The sequence below is a fragment of the Diceros bicornis genome, chromosome 25 (assembly GCF_020826845.1).
Source record: "Diceros bicornis minor isolate mBicDic1 chromosome 25, mDicBic1.mat.cur, whole genome shotgun sequence".
Lineage (NCBI taxonomy): Eukaryota > Metazoa > Chordata > Mammalia > Perissodactyla > Rhinocerotidae > Diceros > Diceros bicornis.
Window position 1 is genome coordinate 6,392,060 of NC_080764.1, and position 18,386 is coordinate 6,410,445.

General features: G+C 39.7%; 1 protein-coding gene across 1 annotated transcript in view; it reads left to right on the plus strand.

Annotated features, from left to right (window-relative positions):
- The window catches only part of EFCAB6 (EF-hand calcium binding domain 6), a 239,415-nt gene that overhangs the window by 53,335 nt on the left and 167,694 nt on the right, over positions 1 to 18,386 (plus strand). Inside the window, exons 6-8 of the mRNA XM_058568187.1 lie at positions 2,528 to 2,664; positions 6,536 to 6,648; positions 17,111 to 17,235. Coding sequence (XP_058424170.1) covers positions 2,528 to 2,664; positions 6,536 to 6,648; positions 17,111 to 17,235 — 375 coding nt within the window. The remainder of the gene's footprint in view (positions 1 to 2,527; positions 2,665 to 6,535; positions 6,649 to 17,110; positions 17,236 to 18,386) is intronic.

The following is an 18,386-nucleotide window of genomic DNA, read 5'->3' on the forward strand; positions in this document are numbered from 1 at the left end:
CCCGGTAGGAAGTGTGCTTCCAGGAAGGAGGAGCAGTGAGCTGTGCGAGTGCTGCTGCGGCGACAGCAAGGTGAGGCCTGAGGAGCAGCCACCAAGCTTGGCGAGGTGGAGTCTTCGGTCACCCTGACAGGAACAGTTTCTGCGGAGTGGTGGGGACAAAACTGATTGGGGTTGGAGGGAGACACCTTGGGGACAGAAAGCACAGACAGCTCTTGAGAGGCGATTTCTTCAAGAGGGAAGAAGTGGCTGGGAGAAGAGGCGAGGCCGGGAGGGAGGAATCGTTTCTAAGATGGGGGACCTCATCGTAATGGGGACCAACTGAGAGCGAGGAAACAGGCGGTGCAGGAGCAATTCCTCACGTGGACGAGAGGGGACAGGGTCACGTGTGTCACCTATGTGGCATCACAGAACAGGAGGGGAGGCCGATCGCGTGGGTTTGGAGTCACACAGACTGTAGATGTGGGGGGAGCATGGGGACATAGTCTCCCAGTTGCTCTGTTATCTCCATAAATAAGGAGCAGGTTATTGGTGGGGAGGAGGGAGGAGGCTGCGAAGGGTGGTGAGGAGAGAGGAGAAGGCGGGAGCCGATGTCTGGATGGGGGTGGTGAGTGGATCCTAGAGAGGGATTACCACGCTGCTGATTACCTGCTGGTGGGGTTGGTGGTCTGGATTGAGGGGAGCCGGGTAAGTGCTTCCAGCCACATGGGCGCTTGGACTAGGCGGTGCGTTAGCTTTAACCGGGTTAGGTCTGCTGAGAGAGGGGTGAGGGAGGAGGGGCGGCGGGGGCTGAGCACACATGCAGGGGTGATTATAGAGATGGACCTGGTTAGGGGGGAGTGAGAAGGAGCTGGAGCAGCAGGTGGAGGTCCCGGGCAGGGGAGAAGGTTGCTGGGGGTTGGCGCTCAAGGGAGGAAGCTGGGAAGGTGGAGGAGTGGTTGGAGCATGGGGCTTGATTTTGCAGAGTGGCAGGTACTGGTATAACAAGGTGTGGGTGTGAGCAGGGAGCGGGGGCCTCCGGAGGGGAGGACTGGAGCTGAGAGACCGGGTGTCAGAAGGTCTTCTGTGTGAACACCACGAGGGTGCTGGAGGCAGGGCAGGCGTGCCAGGGGCTGAGGTCCCCCAGGCATGAGGGGGCCACAGGAGGGTCTCCACACGACCGAGCCAGGAGGAGCCAGGGAGAAGGGAAGCAGCGGAGGACGCCATCCTCCCACCAGCTCAGTGGTTCTTCAGGCGTGAGCTGAGCAGCCACCCAGGAGAGGGCTGCGAGGGGGTTCCTGGTGGGTCGGGCGGACTTCAGTCAGCCTGAGACAGTGAAGGGAGCCGTCAGAGAACACGTTGAAGCAGTAGGGGGTGTTGATAAAAAGGGACCGAACCTGATCAGCCTAGAGTTTTCCCTGAACTCCTCCCCTGAGGTGCACGAATTTTCCTCGGATTTGGTCCAGTCCAAGCGGTAGAATCAGACCTTCCAGGATCCAGCCGTACCTGACACTCATCACTCTTCGTCCACAATCCATCTTCAGCTTCATGTCCTGCCTGCGGGATGCCCTCCTGTCCTCCCCGCAGAGTGAGCGATTGGCCCCTAACCACCTCTCCTAGCTCAGAGGCCGCCTCCTGCAGGAAGCCCCCCAGATGGCTGGGGCCGGAAGGGCATGTGCTCTTCTGTGAAGGCCCGCAGCTCCTTGTTTGTCCCTGTTACTTGGCTCTTGTCCCCCCTGCCCAGCTTTGGTGACTATTTGTTGATGAGTCTTACGTTCTCTGTGGGGTTGTGTGGTTACAGGACTGACCTGAGTTTGAATCCCAGCCTCGTCACCATCCAGCTGGGTGATGTTGGGGAACTCATGCAGCCTCCCTGAACCTAAAAGTAGGGAAATGATCCTTTCTTCAGGTGGGCTGGGAGGATCCAACCACACAGCTTGGTGCTTGGCTCATGGGAGCCCAGGGGATCTTTCTTAAAGGCAGGTGCACAGCTCGGCGCTCTCTGCACCTCCACAGGGCCTATCCACATGCCAGTCACGTTTGTGTGCCCAATAGATATGCATTGGCTGCATTTGGGAAAGATCTCTATAAAAATTTTCTGTAATATCTTTGAAAAATTCAGAGGGGTTGAAATATACAGTCATGCTTTTCAGCTCCTAGTAAAAATAGTTTGCATATGGCCATTAAAAATGAAAATCGTATGAGTCCAGCTATGCCAGAACTATGGTTTTTAAGTATCAATTAACCAAAAGGATTTTTCATATGGCTTAAAAGGGAAGGAATTGTGTGTGAGACCTATTGCTTTACATCAGAAAGAATTCTTTTTTTAAACTTACTAAGACCATTTATAGAGAAAATTGCCTTGAAAACATTCAGTAAATGCGAAGTGTTCTTTTTTCCATAGACATGTCATTTTGCAATCCCTACTACTGTGAGTCTTTGAAAACATTTTACTCTACAAGAAGCATTTAAAAACTTTCACATTTTTTATTACCATTTTGATTTTCTACACTGGATCTTTTGACTTTTCCTAAATCACTTTTATACACAGATTTTCAAAAACATTAAAACTGTTCTCAAAGCCCTTAAGCTCGTTGATGTTAACGAGACTGGTCTGGTCCAACCACGTGAGCTGAGGAGGGTTCTGGAGACCTTCTGTTTGAAGATGAAAGATGAGGAATACAAAAAGTAAGTAAACGAAGGTACGGTGAGAGAGTGCTCCGTAGAGCTTGAAACCAGTTTCAAAACGGGACCTGTCGGGTTCCTTGGATCCATGCGTAGTCCTCCCTCCTGCCTTCTGTCTCAACTGTTTTTAAAAGAGGCACTCATTCGGCATTTCTCCCACGTTCGTGAAGCTCTCCATGACTTCTCAAAAACGAGAGCTAATGGTCTAATTCCTTAAGTACCCTAGAGTGAGAATCATCTTGCCTGCAGATTTGAACACATCTCGATTATTTAAGTAATCCATCACCAATTGTCTCTCTTTTCCTGGTTGGCACACGCCCTCCGTCCCGTGTGTTTCCAGTTCACAGTTGACTTTTACTCAAAGCCTGGGGTTAGGAGAAGAATGGAAAATTTCAGGATTTATTCCTTAGCTGATATGCTCCCTATTGGCTCTCCATCCTGATATAATAACAGAAACTTCGTTTTCCTTTGAGGACTGTCACTGCTGCGGTTGGGGGCGTGTTGCAGCAGGGGAACAGTGAGTGACTGAATGTTAGCTGCTTCATGGCGTTTGAGAGCACCACCACCTGCTCCTGACTCGAGGGCAGTATGTGGAAGCCTGCATGAACATTTTTTTGAGCCTCCAATAAGTTCCAGAAGCTCATTTAGAAGAAGCCAAATGCTTCGCTTCTGTGGCTACTTGTGTTTCCAATGGAAGCCACTAGAAGGTTGGCCCATGTTTAACCTCATTTAGTACTCAGCCAAGAGGTGCTCTTCATCTTCCTGCCTTTCCCCATTTTTCTAAATATCCTCCAGGCCATTAACAAAAGTACCAAGCCTTATTATTTCACTTTAAGCCTAAGAGTTTCACATTACACTGCAGTTATAAATCGCTCTTAAAATGGGTCGCCGTGGTTGCTTACATAATGCTATAAGGACAGTGTTGCTTCTGTTGGAAGTAGGAGAATTTGCTCCTGTAGCAAGGAAGTCAAGAGGACATGTGACAGTGTCATGGGCACTGCAGGATCCGAAAAGCAAGGGGACTTTTAAAAAATGGATGTTTCCACGTCTTTTGAATATTTTCTTCTTTTTTCTTCTTTATAACCCACCTCAGAATACAAAAGACATAATAGATGTTTTAATTTTTACATCTTTCCGCCTGGGAAAGTGTCCAGAATAAGATCCAAACAAAACAAATTAAATAATTTTGTGCACGCAATTATAGAACAGAAGCAGCTCTCTTCTGAAACGGGCAATCAAAAAACAAAACAGTGTTTTATTTGACAATAAACCTTGTGTTTGGCACTGCAGTCTCCAACCTAGTAAATCTATAAAAAATGTTACTGTCTGTTTCCCCATCTCGTAAGTATTGAATAATAAAGAACTCCACAAATTTTTATTTGAGATATTTTTTAAGCCTCAAAAACAATGCTGTTCTCATGATAAGGCTTGAGAAACTTAATAGAATTGCTTTCCTTTAGAGTAGAAACGCAGAAGATCAAAAGTGGACCGTTTCTTCAATTGCTTTAATGCTTTTCTTATTGAAACTCAAGAATATACTCTTTCCTTGAGAAGCTGCTTCAGTATTAACTTTGCCTTTTTAGTTTTTGAGCAAGAAACACAATGCATTTTTGAATCCTTTCTTTTATCTAACAGCTCTCTGTTTAATATCAGCCTTTGCCGCCTGGGGTGGGAGGAATAGCCTGGGCTTTGAAGTCAGGCGTGCTTGGGGTAGGGTCTGAGCTCTGCTCTCCCTGGTTCAAGGGCCTTGGGAAGCTCCTGGTCTCTCTGAGACTCAGTTTTCTCTTAAGGAAATGGAGACTGAGGAGCCCACCTGTGGGGCTGGCGTGACGATTCCATGTAATATACAAAGTGGGCCTGCGATGAGGCTGGCACATAGTAGGTGCTTGATTCACAGTGACTCTGTCATAATCATAAAGATTCCGTGGATGCCCTTGACTCTGAAAAACAGTTCTCTTTAGGCTGCAGGATACCATCCAGCCTATGTAAACAAGAGGCGAGAGAGAGAGTCATCACCAAGGTTTATACTTAATCAGGCTATCCTGAGACCCACTGGGTTTTGTTTTTCCTTTCCATCTCCCACCACCCTACCCTCCATTGCCCTGCAGGCCAAAGTATTTGAATCCAGGTAAAATAATTTAAAGCAGCCTGAAAAGCAAGCAAACTCACTAGAGGTCAGCCTGCTGCCTGAGCAGATGCATGAAGCCCAAGGCACAGATCCAGGTGATGCTGAGAGGTTGTCACTCCCTTCGCCCCTAAAGTCGGCCTTCCCGCGGGACCGACCTGCCTGTAGGTCTCTGCAGATGTGTGAGTTCTCGTGCGCAGAGTTCAGGTCCCTGGAAAAATGACCTTGGTTGTTTCATCTTGGAAATGGTTCTGTCTCCCACGCCTTTATTCTTGTAAAAAAGCCTTTTGAGATACTGCACCCTTGGGCGGTGCTGAGGCTTCAGTTTTGAGATTTTATCTCTGGGAAATATTATCATGGGATTCTGTCTGTCTGTCCTCAATGAATATGTGGCAGGTATTATGAATGTGGATGGGCTGGGCATGAGGAAAGTTCACATTCTCTTATGAGCAAATGCCAGTTTGAAGGAAGGCTGGATTTTCACAGAAAGCAGCAAAGTTGGTGATGAGATTTTTATCGGTCTCCTGATTTTTTCCTGGAGCAGCAGAGTCTCCGATGCTTTCTAGAGGTTGGCAACTTGAAAAGGAGCGTGTTAGGTACCACCTTCTGGGTTCTTGAGCTTACAGCCTTATTTTCACAAGACAGAGACTATGGATGAAAAATAGAGCTATTTAGGGAGTTAACATCTGGCAGCTATCATATCTGAAGATAATTTTTCTTATTAGAACAATAGGCAAGATTTATCAAAGTGGAAAAAAAAGGTATGCATTGAAATGAATACATGACATTACTCTTTGTTAAATTTGGAAAACAGAAAAATAACAAATAGTTTAAGTGATAATTACTAAATTTTTAGAAAGCGGCATGAAATTAGATAATTATAGAAACCAACACATATGGAGATAATATAACCAAATATTTAAAAACTGTCAATTTTTTATAAATGTAAAAATGCAGAAATTATCTAGAAAACCATTTATCAAGAGGCAGATTTGAATAATAGAAAAATCATTTTAAAAAGAACAAAACATCCAAACATCCCATTTATCTTAACTTTAAGAAAAAGAGTATCAGTATATTTCAGAGAGAGACATTGGTTAAGTGTTTTGAAATTTTCTTTTTATATATAGAAATCATAGAATGCTCCAAGAGGAGCTTTGCTCCCACCACCATTAACTGCTTTGAAAGGGCAGGCCATCCTGGGCCTCAGTTTCTCGCTGTGCAATGATATGCTTGGTCAAGAAGATGGGCTGTGTTCTCTCCTCCACCCAGCTCTAGACTTCTCTGGTTTTAGAAATTATATGCTAACTGATTCATGGCTCAGATCCATTCCCCCCAATTACTAAAGGAAAGTGAGACCTGCTTTTGCTGCCTGAGTGCAGAGGTGGCTCCCTGCAGCCTAAGCCTTGGCCACCCCCTCCACCAGCCAGAGAAGGGGGAAGACCCTTATGGGCTACAGGCAGAGGCACACCCTTAGCGGAACCTGAGGGGTTCCTGTCCCATTAGAATCTATATGTATCCATCTGTGCATCCATCCATAGGCCAAGGAAAGTGATCTCCTTCTACGTATCTGCATTTTTTTAATCTTACAGTAACGTTTCCTAGAGTTTACTCTTTAATTCCGCCTCTAGCTAGAAACACACATTAAAATTAATGCCAACCCCAGTGTAAAGGACACCTTAGTAACTTGCTTGGTGTTAGATTCTCTGTATCGTAGTTTCTGATTACTAAAGAATGTTTCTATTTTAGGTTTGCAAAACACTACAACATTGATAAAGGTACTGCAGTGGATTATAATGCTTTTTTGAAGAGCCTCAGTATAAATAATGACTTGAACCTTAGGTATTATATGGGAGATCAAGGTAAGTCTTTTTAAAGTATATAGCTAAAGATTTCAGTATCCTTCAGCACGGTAATTCCTCTTCTATGAATCTGTGCTGGGGAAATACTTTCAAAAATGGAAAAAGCATTATCCGCAAAGATGGTCGTGGTATCATTATTCATAAGAATAACATAAATGTCTAACAGCAGGAAAAGTGTTAAGTGAGGCACAGCATGTCCACACGGTGAAATGTGCAGCCACGAGCAACGATTTCCACGAAGTTAATGATAACAACGTACGTGGAATGTCAGTGACTGGTGGAAAGAAATTCCAAAGTACTGGTTGTCTTCAAGTGATGTGTCTCTGGGTGGTGTTTTGTGGTTCTTTCTGCTGCTGCTGTGTTTTCAAAATGTTTTAATAATAACGTGTTATTCCTTTAATGCTGGGAAAAATCTTAATATAAAAGAGCAAATAGTTGAGTAGTTGATACAGTTACGTCAGACCTGTGAAGCCAGGCTTATGCAGGCATAGAACCTTGAGAAGCAACACTTTTCCTTGCACTCATGGTCTTGATCCCAGCCTCATCAACAGGATCCCAGAGTTCTCCACCTGTTGGGTAGTTTTGGAGAAAGCAGGGTCCAGTTTCTTGAGGATGAATGTATGAAGAATGCAACTGGAGAGTCTCACTTCCGGGCCTTTTGTCACTGGGGACAAGTGGTTTCTTGCCTCAGGGGTTAACTACCTGTGACTGGCTCCTTCAAGATGGCTTGTCCCTGTCTGGTTTCAGCTTAATTCAGTGCAGCAAATGTTCATTGAGCGCCTTCTATGACTGTCAGATCTGCTCCAGTAGCAAGCTTAAAAATGACAAATTCTCAGATTTCAGCTTGGTTTCACTAACCAAGATTGCTTATAGCAAAGCCTAGGACTCTACTTTTTTTAAAGCCTCCTGAGTTTTTGGAATTACTAGACAAGACGATCTTCTAAGGACCCTTTCATCCCTTATGTTGTGTTAGTTCAGGTGCAAGTCCCTGGACTACTAGGGCCTTCGTTGGATACAAAGCCAAGTAACATACTCTGTCTTTAAGATTTGTGTGTGTGTGTGTGTGTGTGTGTGCGTGCGCGCGCGCGCGCGCACGCGTATTTTAAAAAAATAGGGCAGGTAAGACATAAAATAAGTCACATGAAGAAATAATAATAGAAAGCATCTGTTTATCGTGCTCTGTGCAGATACTTTGTAAACCCTAATTTTAATTTCGTTTCTCGCAACAGCTTTGTGAGGCAGGTATTATTATCCCGTTTTTGAAGACGAGAAAACTCAAACTCAAGGCTGCTAAGTGCATTTCCCAAAGTCACTTAGCTAGTTTGTGGTGGAGTCGAGATTGAGCTGTTTGGCTCCAAACAAGCTATTTAAATGCTTGTAAGAGAAGAACAAGATGTCACGGAGTGTTCAGGAGGAAGAGCTGTGGCTGGTTAAGAGCTAGGAAGCGCTTTTGCAGGACCAGAGTTCACAGGAGGTGTGTGACAAACACCGAGGGGAGGAGAGCATTATAGTCCGAGGGCCCTTGAGGGGAACATGTTTGGCTGAAGCGTGAGCTGTGCATTTAGCCCAAGTGGGATATAAGGTGGTATCTAGCCAGATTATAGAGGATTTTTTATCACAAATAAATTTATATACCTGATTTGATAACCATCATAATCCACCCCATTTATTGGACATTTGTTCCATGCCAGGCACTAGGGTAAGCACGTTCCTGTGCCATCTCTTTATAGTCCCTGCAGCCCTGTGAGGTGGGCCCTGATGCAGACCTGTAAAAAGATGAAAGTAAACAGTCAAACCAGTTCTACCACTCAGCAATAACCACTGTCAGCATTATTCCTGGCATCTTTCCATACAGAGAGGTGGTATCAGAAGCATAGAAATTGAAATGAAACTGAAGAAGATGTTGAATATCTTTTCTGGCTGCATACAATATCCACGGGTCACACTTCTCTCCTTCAGAACATCATAGACTCTGATCCTTTGCCTTCTGTGCTGAGTCTGTGGAGAAGTCTGAGGCTTGCCTAATTTTCTCCCTTATTGGTGATTTGCTTTTTCTACCTGGTTGCCTAAAGAGTTATTTATCCCTAAATTTCTGTAAAATAACTAAGATATGTCTGGGTGTTGAGCATTCTGCATCAGTTTTCCAGAACACAGTATATTTTCAATCTGAAAATTAAATTCTTTCTTCAATTCAAGGTTTTTTTGTTTTCTTGGTAACATGTATCTTTCAATAAATCTTCTGTTCCATTTTTTCAGATTTTTAACTTTGGTGATACAGATTATCCTTATGTTGGATTGTCTTTGTCTTCTATATCAATTAAGTTCTCTCAAAGTGCTTTTTCTCTTTGTCTTTTTCCTCTGTATTCTTAATGATCATCTTAGGTCTTTTATCTATATCTGTAATTTGACTTTCAGCAAGATTTATTCTGTTGCTTGCTGTGTTTACTTTATTACTTCTATGATGGTGTTTCCATTGGTCTAGTATATTGTTTTCCATCTCATTTTATTGTCTCGTCATCTTGTTCTTGAGCTCTTGCTTTATTGAATTCATGCTCTTATTGAGATATTATGTAATGTAATTTTGTAACTTGAATTACGTTTTCTTCCAAGGGGGGATCTTCGCCCTTTTGCATTATACCCTCTCCTTCCTTCTCTATCCACCTACCTCCACCCCCCAACATTTTTCCTGTAGTTTGCATAATTTCAAGAAATTTGTATTTATTGAGCATTTTATTCCATTATACATCTTTAATTAATCAGAATCTACCCTCAAATGATTTATAGTAATTCACATGAAGTGTAAGAACTTTACAACAGTGTTTTCCCACTTCTTCTCTCTGTCCTTTGTTATGTTACTATCATACATCGTACTTTTACGTACACTATAAACACAGAATACAGCGCCACAGTTTCTATTGTTCTGCTGAGATTTCCTATCTGTTCATTCATTAGTAGTATATTTTCCTTTGCATTCTCACACATTTATTTTTAAATTTTAAAGTACTTTAAAAATTTTATCTACTAATTCCAACATCTAGATCATTTCAGGGTTTGATCTTTATTGATTACCCTTTTTCTTAAATATGAATTACAGTTTCCTGGTTTTTTTTTCTATGTCTAGTAATTTTGGAATTTAGCCTACATATAGCAAATTTTGCATTGTAGAAACTTTGGATTCTGTTATACCTCTCTGAAGAATTAAAGTTTTTGTTTTAGCAACCAGTTTACTTGGCTGCACTCAAATTCTAATCTTTGTCTTCACTGAGGAGGTTAACAACGGAAATCTTTGTTCTGCTGTTTTAGCCTTGGCTAGGCTTCTTCTTGTCTGCTCCACACATGTGTGGTTCAGGGGTTAGCCAGAGATTTTTGCAAAGTTTTTCCACAGACTTTGGAGATTCTCCTCTCTGCCTTTCTTTTTGGGCTTTCTCTCCTTACTTTCCAGCTGCCGTGGTAGTCCTAAACTCTGTTTTCTGATTACTAAAACCAATATTGGGTTTACATCCAAATTTTAGCCACTTAGTGTGGTTCAAGCTGAGGCCTTCTCTCAGGCAAAAGGCCAAAAACAAGAAATTCAATGAGTGTTATTCCATTTTTTCCAAGAGTTGACTCCAGCTTATGTCAGCTGCTCTCCAATGCCTTCAGACAGTTTTTTCTTTATATTTTGGCCAGAGTTTATGATTGTTATCAGCTATGGAAGATTGGTATGAGCCAATCCACCATAATTGGAAGCAAAGCTTTCTGGCTGCCTATATTAAGTTTCTCTTGGCTTCAGTTTATGCTGGTAAATTTATTATTTTGTTAGCTAATTTTTACTATTTTTTTTCCTTTGCTTATTTTATTAGGTGTTATAAGAAGGTAAGTTCTATAATGCAATTTCAGTTCACCGTAGAAATCTCTTTTTTTTCCATTATATTATCAATAATTGGCAGGAGGCTTGCTTTATTGGGGATACATAAAATAATAATGCATCTCACAATGAAAGACATCTTTGATTTATTAAATATGAGATATATACCTAGTTATTCTTCTGCATATTTCCGTTCCTGCAGCGTTAGCTTAAGTTCTCATTGCTGCCTCCTAGCTGGTGGTATCATCTACAGCATGGGCCTATTCCAGTCTGTCTTCTATACCCTGTCATAGAGATCATCTTAAAATCTTATTCATGCTTATTTTCCCATTGAATACTTACTTCATAACTTTCATAACTGAACTTCAAATCCTTCAGTGAGAAGGCAAAATCTTTCTCCAGATGTTCTTAAAGATATAGTAGTTTGGGGCTATGGCCACATCATATTAAAGCTCTACTCGGAGGTGGTCAAAACAGAGGCCTACTTATTGGTGTGTGGTGGGAAAGTTTGAATCACTGACATCAACTGCTCGTTGTCCCCACTGCCATCCTATCAGTTTAAAGTCCTCAGCCCCAAAGTGTGAGTCTTATGTTATTAGCATATCCTTTCTGGGTTGGATTGTAATGGAAATTATTTTATTTGGACGTTGGGTTGGCTAATTTGAGTTCCCACCTTACTAACTTGTTTTGGGAAAGGCCGAGGAATCCAGACGGGTTGCCCAGAGTATCAACCAAAGAAGGCAGTCATATTATATGGAGCAGTTCAAGGGTCATTTCTAGGTTTTGATTTATCTTCTAATTTATTTCTGCATTAGCCATTAAGAAGTAGGTCTTCCTGTTTCATGACTCAGCTTCAATAAGATTGCCTCATTAGGGGTGAAAACCTTCATCACATCTGCTCAGTTGCTTCTATCTTTCTTGTTTGTGTCTCCAGTCATTTTGGTTATTGAAAGCTTATTCTCTGGTCGATTCCTTAGGAATCTGCCTAGGCTCATGGAAGTGATATTCTCTGATTTCTTACATGTTCACAACAGTTTGTATGTGGCCTTTACAGTTAAAAAACAGTTTGTCTGGATATAAAATCCTTGGCTCAGATTTTTTTTCCTTAAGTCTCTTTAATATTTTTACCCGTTGTCTGGTGATATAAAGTTTTGCTGAGGAAAAGTTTGATGACAATTTGATTTTATTTCCCTTATTAGTAACTTGATCTTTTTTTCCTGGATATCTAGAGGATTTTTTTCTTTTTATTTACAACCTAATACTTTTGGCTAGAATATGCCATGATGTTGGATACTCGTGATTGATTTCCCAAGTATTTGTGAACTATTTGAATTAGCAGATTTGAGTCTCTTATTTCAGGAAAACTGCTTGAATTGTGATTTTTACTATCTGTTCCATTCCATTGTTTAGTTTTCTTCTCAGGATTTGTATTATATGTATCTTGGACTTTTTTTCCTATCTTCTCTTCTAGACTGTAACTTTCTCACAAGTCTTCCTTCCTTCCTTCCTCACTCCCTTCCTTCCTCCCTCCCTTCCTGCCTCCCTCTCTTCCTCCTTCCTCCCTCCCTCCCTTTCTTCCTCCCCCCTCCCTTTCTTTCTTCCTTCCTCCCTTCCTCCTTCCTCCCTCCCTCCTTCCTTTTCTTCCTCCATTCTTCCCTCCCTCCTTCCCTTCCTCCCTCCCTCTCTTCCTTTTTTCCTTCTTTCCTTTTTTGCTTACTTGATATAATTTTTTCTTTCTTACCTTCTGTTACTGATGTGTTATTTGCTCTTGTATTCCTTTTAGTTTAGTCGTCATTTCTGAGAGTTTATTTCTAATTTGCTCCTGAGTTCTATCATCTAATTTCTGAGTTTTTATATCTCTAATTGATATTGCTCTTCTGTGTCTCCTATCATTTAAAACATTTCTTATTAATCAATATATAGCTAATATATGTTGAGTGTCTACTAAGTGCCAGGCATACACATTCATCATCTCATCTAATCCTCATAACAGCTCAATGGCAGAGATACTATTTTTTATCTCGTTTTGCAAATGGGAAAACAAAAGCACAAGGTTGCATAGTTCCCGAGGGGCAGAGTCAGTAACCAAATCCAGGCAGTCTCCTTCTAGAATCAGTACTCCTCACCTTTGTACTGTTTCAGAGTTTCTGAATTTTACTCACTTAGGAACTCCCACTGAGAAATGCGCTCCTTGGCATTCCAGCCTTGAAGCACATGGACAGATGAGTAAATTCTATACTGCTTCTAATTTTTCTAGAGTGAAATTTTTACTTACTAGTGTTTTAATAATATTTATTTTCTATATGGTGGTTTTAGCATTTTTGAAAGATATTCTCAAGAGAGCAATAATTTTAAAATATATGTCACCTATTTGCATTTGTTCCAAAAATTTCACTTTCATAAGTAAGCACATGATTCCACATACCTCTTTTTATCCATTTCTATTTCTCATATGAACTCCTGCTTTTCTGTTATCTATGAATTATGATTGATAAGGATAAAATTTGCTAATGTATGTTTATTTTTTGGGAAAATGTGTTATAAAAGGACTAATTACCAAGAGCTGTTTGTAGGTTTGATGCTGTTCTTACCTCTGTGAGGGAGTTTCCAGTTTGTGTATTTGCAGAAACCCATCATCTATGACTTTTCTATATATAGAACAAGATTTATTTTCTATTAACTTTGCATATTTCTGTTTTTGCTACATCTGTCTTCTTAATAAGCCGTCAGCACCTTGCTTATCAGAAGTACCATCTGTTTGGGCTCATGAAGAAATGACATTGGGAGTGATTTCCTCTTGCTGCATTTAGGACATACATGAATGCCCCCATAAGCTTTGGATTCGTCTCTACCCCATTTCAAATCAGCACAGGTCCTTCAGAGGAGATTTTGGGAAAATTGGAAGGTGGCAAGAATTATTAAGCTGCATGAAGAATGAACCTGGTATAACTGTGATGAGGGAGGAGTCACGGAGTGTGAACTGAATTCACACTCAATTCAACAGGCAGCCTGTTACAGCAACTATAGGTGCACAAGTTCCTGGACCATGAGCTCCCGGAGGGCAGGCCTCACGCCTTAGCCACCTCCCCCCTCCCCCCATCCTGGCATGTGGTTTCTGGAGCATGAATGGGTTTCCCTAGATGTGCTGTGTGTGCTCGAATTGCCAATAGAGTACCAGTGCCCTGGAGTGGAGTGAGCACAGGATGCAGTATCAGAAAGCTGGGGCTGAGACCTCCATGTGCCCGATCAAGTCAGACCTCAGCTCTGTGGCTTGGCTTCATCTCTCAGCGAGGCTCTGGCAGCTTCTGTGTTCTGAGATCCCATGTTTCAAATGCTCGGCCCACTGAGGCCACAGAATTTCAGACCGAGTCCTAAAGGATTGGCTTTGTGTTTTATTTTGTAGCCCAGAGGGGTCCACTGGGGGAGGCTTTTTTTCTTTTTTTCCTTTCATTTTTTTTTTTGAGATAGGAAATGGAATTCCAGATGACTGGCAGTTTGTTAACTGCAGCTGAGTAGCTATAAGTGTGCTTAATTTGAGTGAAGCTTATTTGCAGACATTTTAGGAAATAAATCTGGGAAACCATTTGTGATTCTTTGCAGTTGTCTCTGAGAAAGAAAATGGCCATATTTTAGATTTATTTTATTCTCCTTTATTATAAAAGTCATACATGCTTGTTGCAAAAAAGCCAGAAAACACAAAACCACAAAATAACAATCCCCTGTAATCCTACCTGAATCCTACCACTATATTCTTTTTGGTGTATTATCCTCCTAGATTTTTTTTTTCTGGTCCATAGATAGGTAGATAGATGGATGGATGGATGGGTGGATGGATGGATGGATGGATAGAAAGGCAAGCACACAAAATAGGTGTTAAAGTGAAAATTAAATTATGCTAGTTGTCCTTGCTTTCAATCATGAAACAGTACATATCAAGGAAAATTTTCCACATCCATTAATTTAGATAGGCATCTTTGTTTTAAATGTCTGTATAGCATTTCATGGGCTCAATGAACCATAATTTATAAAACCAATCCTCTATTAATGGGCATTTAAATTGTTTCAATTTTTTTCTCCTATAAACAGTGCAGAAAATATCCTTACCCATATGCATTTGTTGAGTGATCCTATTATTCCGTTAGTATAACATTCTAGAAGGGGGTTTAAGAGTACTCCAGTACCAGGTTTTCTATACACAAACTAGAACTGGTTTCTTTCTTTATCATTCCCTTTAATCCTTGCCTATTTGACAAGTGGAAAAAATGTTAACTTGCTTTAATTAGACTTTTTATTTTATTTTATTATTTTTTACTCAATTTATTTAAACTAAAAAAAAAAACAAAAATAGTTCATCCATTTCTCCCGCCTCCACCCCCCACCTCTAGCAACCACCAGTCTATTCTCTGTGTCTGTGAGCTTGTTTGTTTATTTATTTTTAGATTCCACATATAAGAGAGATCGTACAGTATTTGACTTTTCCTGTCTGACTTATTTCCTTAGCATAATGCCCTCAAGGTCCAGCCATGTTTTCGCAAATGACAAGATTTCATTCTTTTTTTATGGCTGAATAATACTCCATCGCATATGCATACCATAATTTCTTTATTCATTCATCCGTTGATGGACACTTAAGTTGCTTCTGTATCTTGGCCATTGTAAATAATGCTGCAATGAACATGAGGTGCATACATCTTTTCAAGTTAGTGTTTTTGTTTTCTTTGGATAAATACCCAAAAGTGAAATTGCTGGGTCAGATGGTAGTTCTATTTTTAATTTTTTTGAGGAACCTCTATACTATTTTCCATAGTGGCTGCACCAGTTTACATTCCCACCAACAGTTCACAAGGGTTCTCTTTTCTCCACATCCTCACCAACACCTGTTATTTCTAGTTTTTTTGATAATACCCATTCTAACAGGTGTGAAGTGATATCTCATTGTGGTTTTGATTTGCGTTTCCCTGATTATTAATGATGTGGAGCATCTTTTCATGTACCTGTTGCCCATCTGTACGTCTTCTTTGGAAAAATGTCTATTCAGATCTTCTGCCCGTTTTAAATCAGATTGTTTGTCTTTTTGCTATTGAGTTGTATAAATTCTTTATATATTTTGGATTTTAGCCCCTTATTGGGTATATGGTTTGCAAATATTTTCTCCCATTCCGTAGGTTGCCTTTTCACTTTGTTGGTGGCTTCCTTTGCCGTGCAGGAGCTTTTTAGTTTGATGTAGTCCCACTTGTTTATTTTTGCTTTTGTTGCTTTTGCTTTTGGTGTCAGATTCAAAATATCATTGCCAAGACCTGTGTCAAGGAGCTTATTACCTGTGTTTTCTTCTGGCAGTTTTATGGTTTCAGGTCTTGTGTTCAAGTCTTTAATCTATTTTAAGTTGTTTTTTGTGTCTGGTGTAAGAGAATGGTTCAGTTTAATTCTTTTGCATGCGGCTATCCAATTTTCCCAGCATCATTTTTTGAAGAGCCTGTCCTTTCCCCATTGTATATTCTTGGCTCCTTTGTCATAAATTAATTGACCATATATGCATGGGTTTATTTCTCGGCTCTCTTTTCTGTTCCATTAATCAATATGTCTGCTTTTATGCCAATACCATACTGTTTTAATTACTATAGCTTTGCACTATAGTTTAAAATCAGGGAGCATGATGCCTCTAGCTTTGTTCTTTCTCCAGATTACTTTGGCAATTTGGAGTCTTTTATGGTTCCATATGAATTTTAGGATTGTTTGTTCTATTTCTATGAAAAAATGCCATTGGAATTTTGATAGGGATTGCATTGAATCTGTATATTGTTTTGGGTAGTATGGGCATTTTAACAATATTAATTCTTCCAACCCATGATCATGGAATATCTTTCCATTTATTTGTGTCTTCTTCAATTTCTTTCATTAATGTACAGTTTTCAATATACAGGTCTTTCACCTCCTTGGTTAAATTTATTCCTAGGTATTTTAATCAATTAGACTTTTTAAATTACCAATGAGTTTGAGCAGTTTTTCATACATTTTTTGGATTTTTTTTAGTTCTTTGTATTTCAATTGCCTATTTATAACCTTAGTCTATTGTTCTATTGAGTATTTATATTTATCTTATTGATTCTTAAGAGCTACTCATATATTATGGAAATTAACCTGTATTTCTCATCTATATTAACAACAGCTTTTCCCACTCACTTTTCTTTCATTGTTATTTGTGTGTTTTTTTAACTAAACAAAAATTAAAAATTTATATTCTCAGGCCTATCCATTATTTAAATGATTTCTGGCTACAGTGTGTTTCTTGGAAAGGACTTCTCACACAAAGGCTGTGTATTATGTAATATTCATCTTAATTTTCTCCTACTAGTTTTCTGGTTTTGTTAGTCTACTTAGTGTACCTTTTACTCTGTTTAAGGTTTATCCTAGAATAAGGTAGCAAGTAGATTAATTTTATTTGTTTTCTAAAATGTTCGCCCAATTATTTCAGCATCATTTATTACATAGTTCATCCAGTTTTTGGTTTATTCAAGTCTTAATTTTTATCAGACAGATTATGATGAAAAGGAAACACTTAATATTTAAATATACCTTTGACAATGTTAATAAACGAAAGCTCTTTTGTTTTAATAGAGGTCTCATGGGAGAATCAACAAGTCAAACATTCCAAAAGGGAGTGCCTCCCCAATTCTGTTTCATCTGAAGATATCTGGAAAGACTACTCCTTGGATGAAATTGAGAAGACCTTTTGCCAGGAGGTAAGAATATTTTCCTAATGCCAGGATTATCTAAAGTGTGAATGGAGAAATTTGACAGCTGTGGAAAACCATTAGATGTAGACATTATTTCTAAAATTTGCTTTGATCCTACCTCCACCTCCTCAAGCCCTGAGACTCCTCCATCTCCTAATAACAATAATACATGGATAATAGTAATAGTGATGAGTGATTGATTCTTAAGTAACTCCTTGTGCTACTCACATACTAAATCTAATAAGAAATATTTAAGACTTATAAAGACATGATACAACTTTATTGAGTAAAATAAAGGAACACTTGAATAAATGAAGTGATCTTTTTTAGTTCTTGGATTGGAAGATTCAGTATTAATGCCTGCTCTCCCTATGTCTGGATGGAGATATATATAGATATATATATATATTTTTCTTTTGAAAAGTTGTAATAGAGGGCTTATCCATCACACATAATATATTTTATAAATATATATTTATATAATATTTAAGACAATATGGCACTGATGCAGCAATGGACATTCAAATTGATTTAAAACACTAGTTGGATAATGGACCAATATTTATATGTGAATTTAGCATGTGATGTGAGGCACTCCCAGAAAGTGTGGGGGCAACATGGAGTGGAATATTCAATAATTATTATTGGGATAATTCACTAGCCAGCCATTTAGGGGAAGAAAGCTTGTAACCTCCCGCTCTTCACACCAAAATAAATTCTATATGCATCAACTATTTAAATTTAAAAATAAATAATGTGGGTGAAAATTTTTTATCTTCAAACTTAGACTTTTTTTAAAGCATGAAGTAAAGCCCCAAAACCATAAAGAAAAAGATTGATAAATTTGACCACGTTAAAATGAAAAAGCTTTTGTACAGCAAAACTTTGTATAAACAAATGGTAAACTTGGCAAAATATGTCAACACAAACGACAGATAAATAATAACTGTTCCTAACATATGTAGAAGTTTTACAAACTATTAATATAAAATTTTCGGTAGAAAATTGTCAATGAGGAAAAAATTAGCAAAAGCCAGTGTTGATGAGTATTGGAGAAGTGAGCCCTTTAATATACTGTTAGTAAATTGGTAAAACTTGTTTTCTCTTGTTGTTGTTAATGAATTTATTATTTTCATAAAAACACAACCATTACAAAA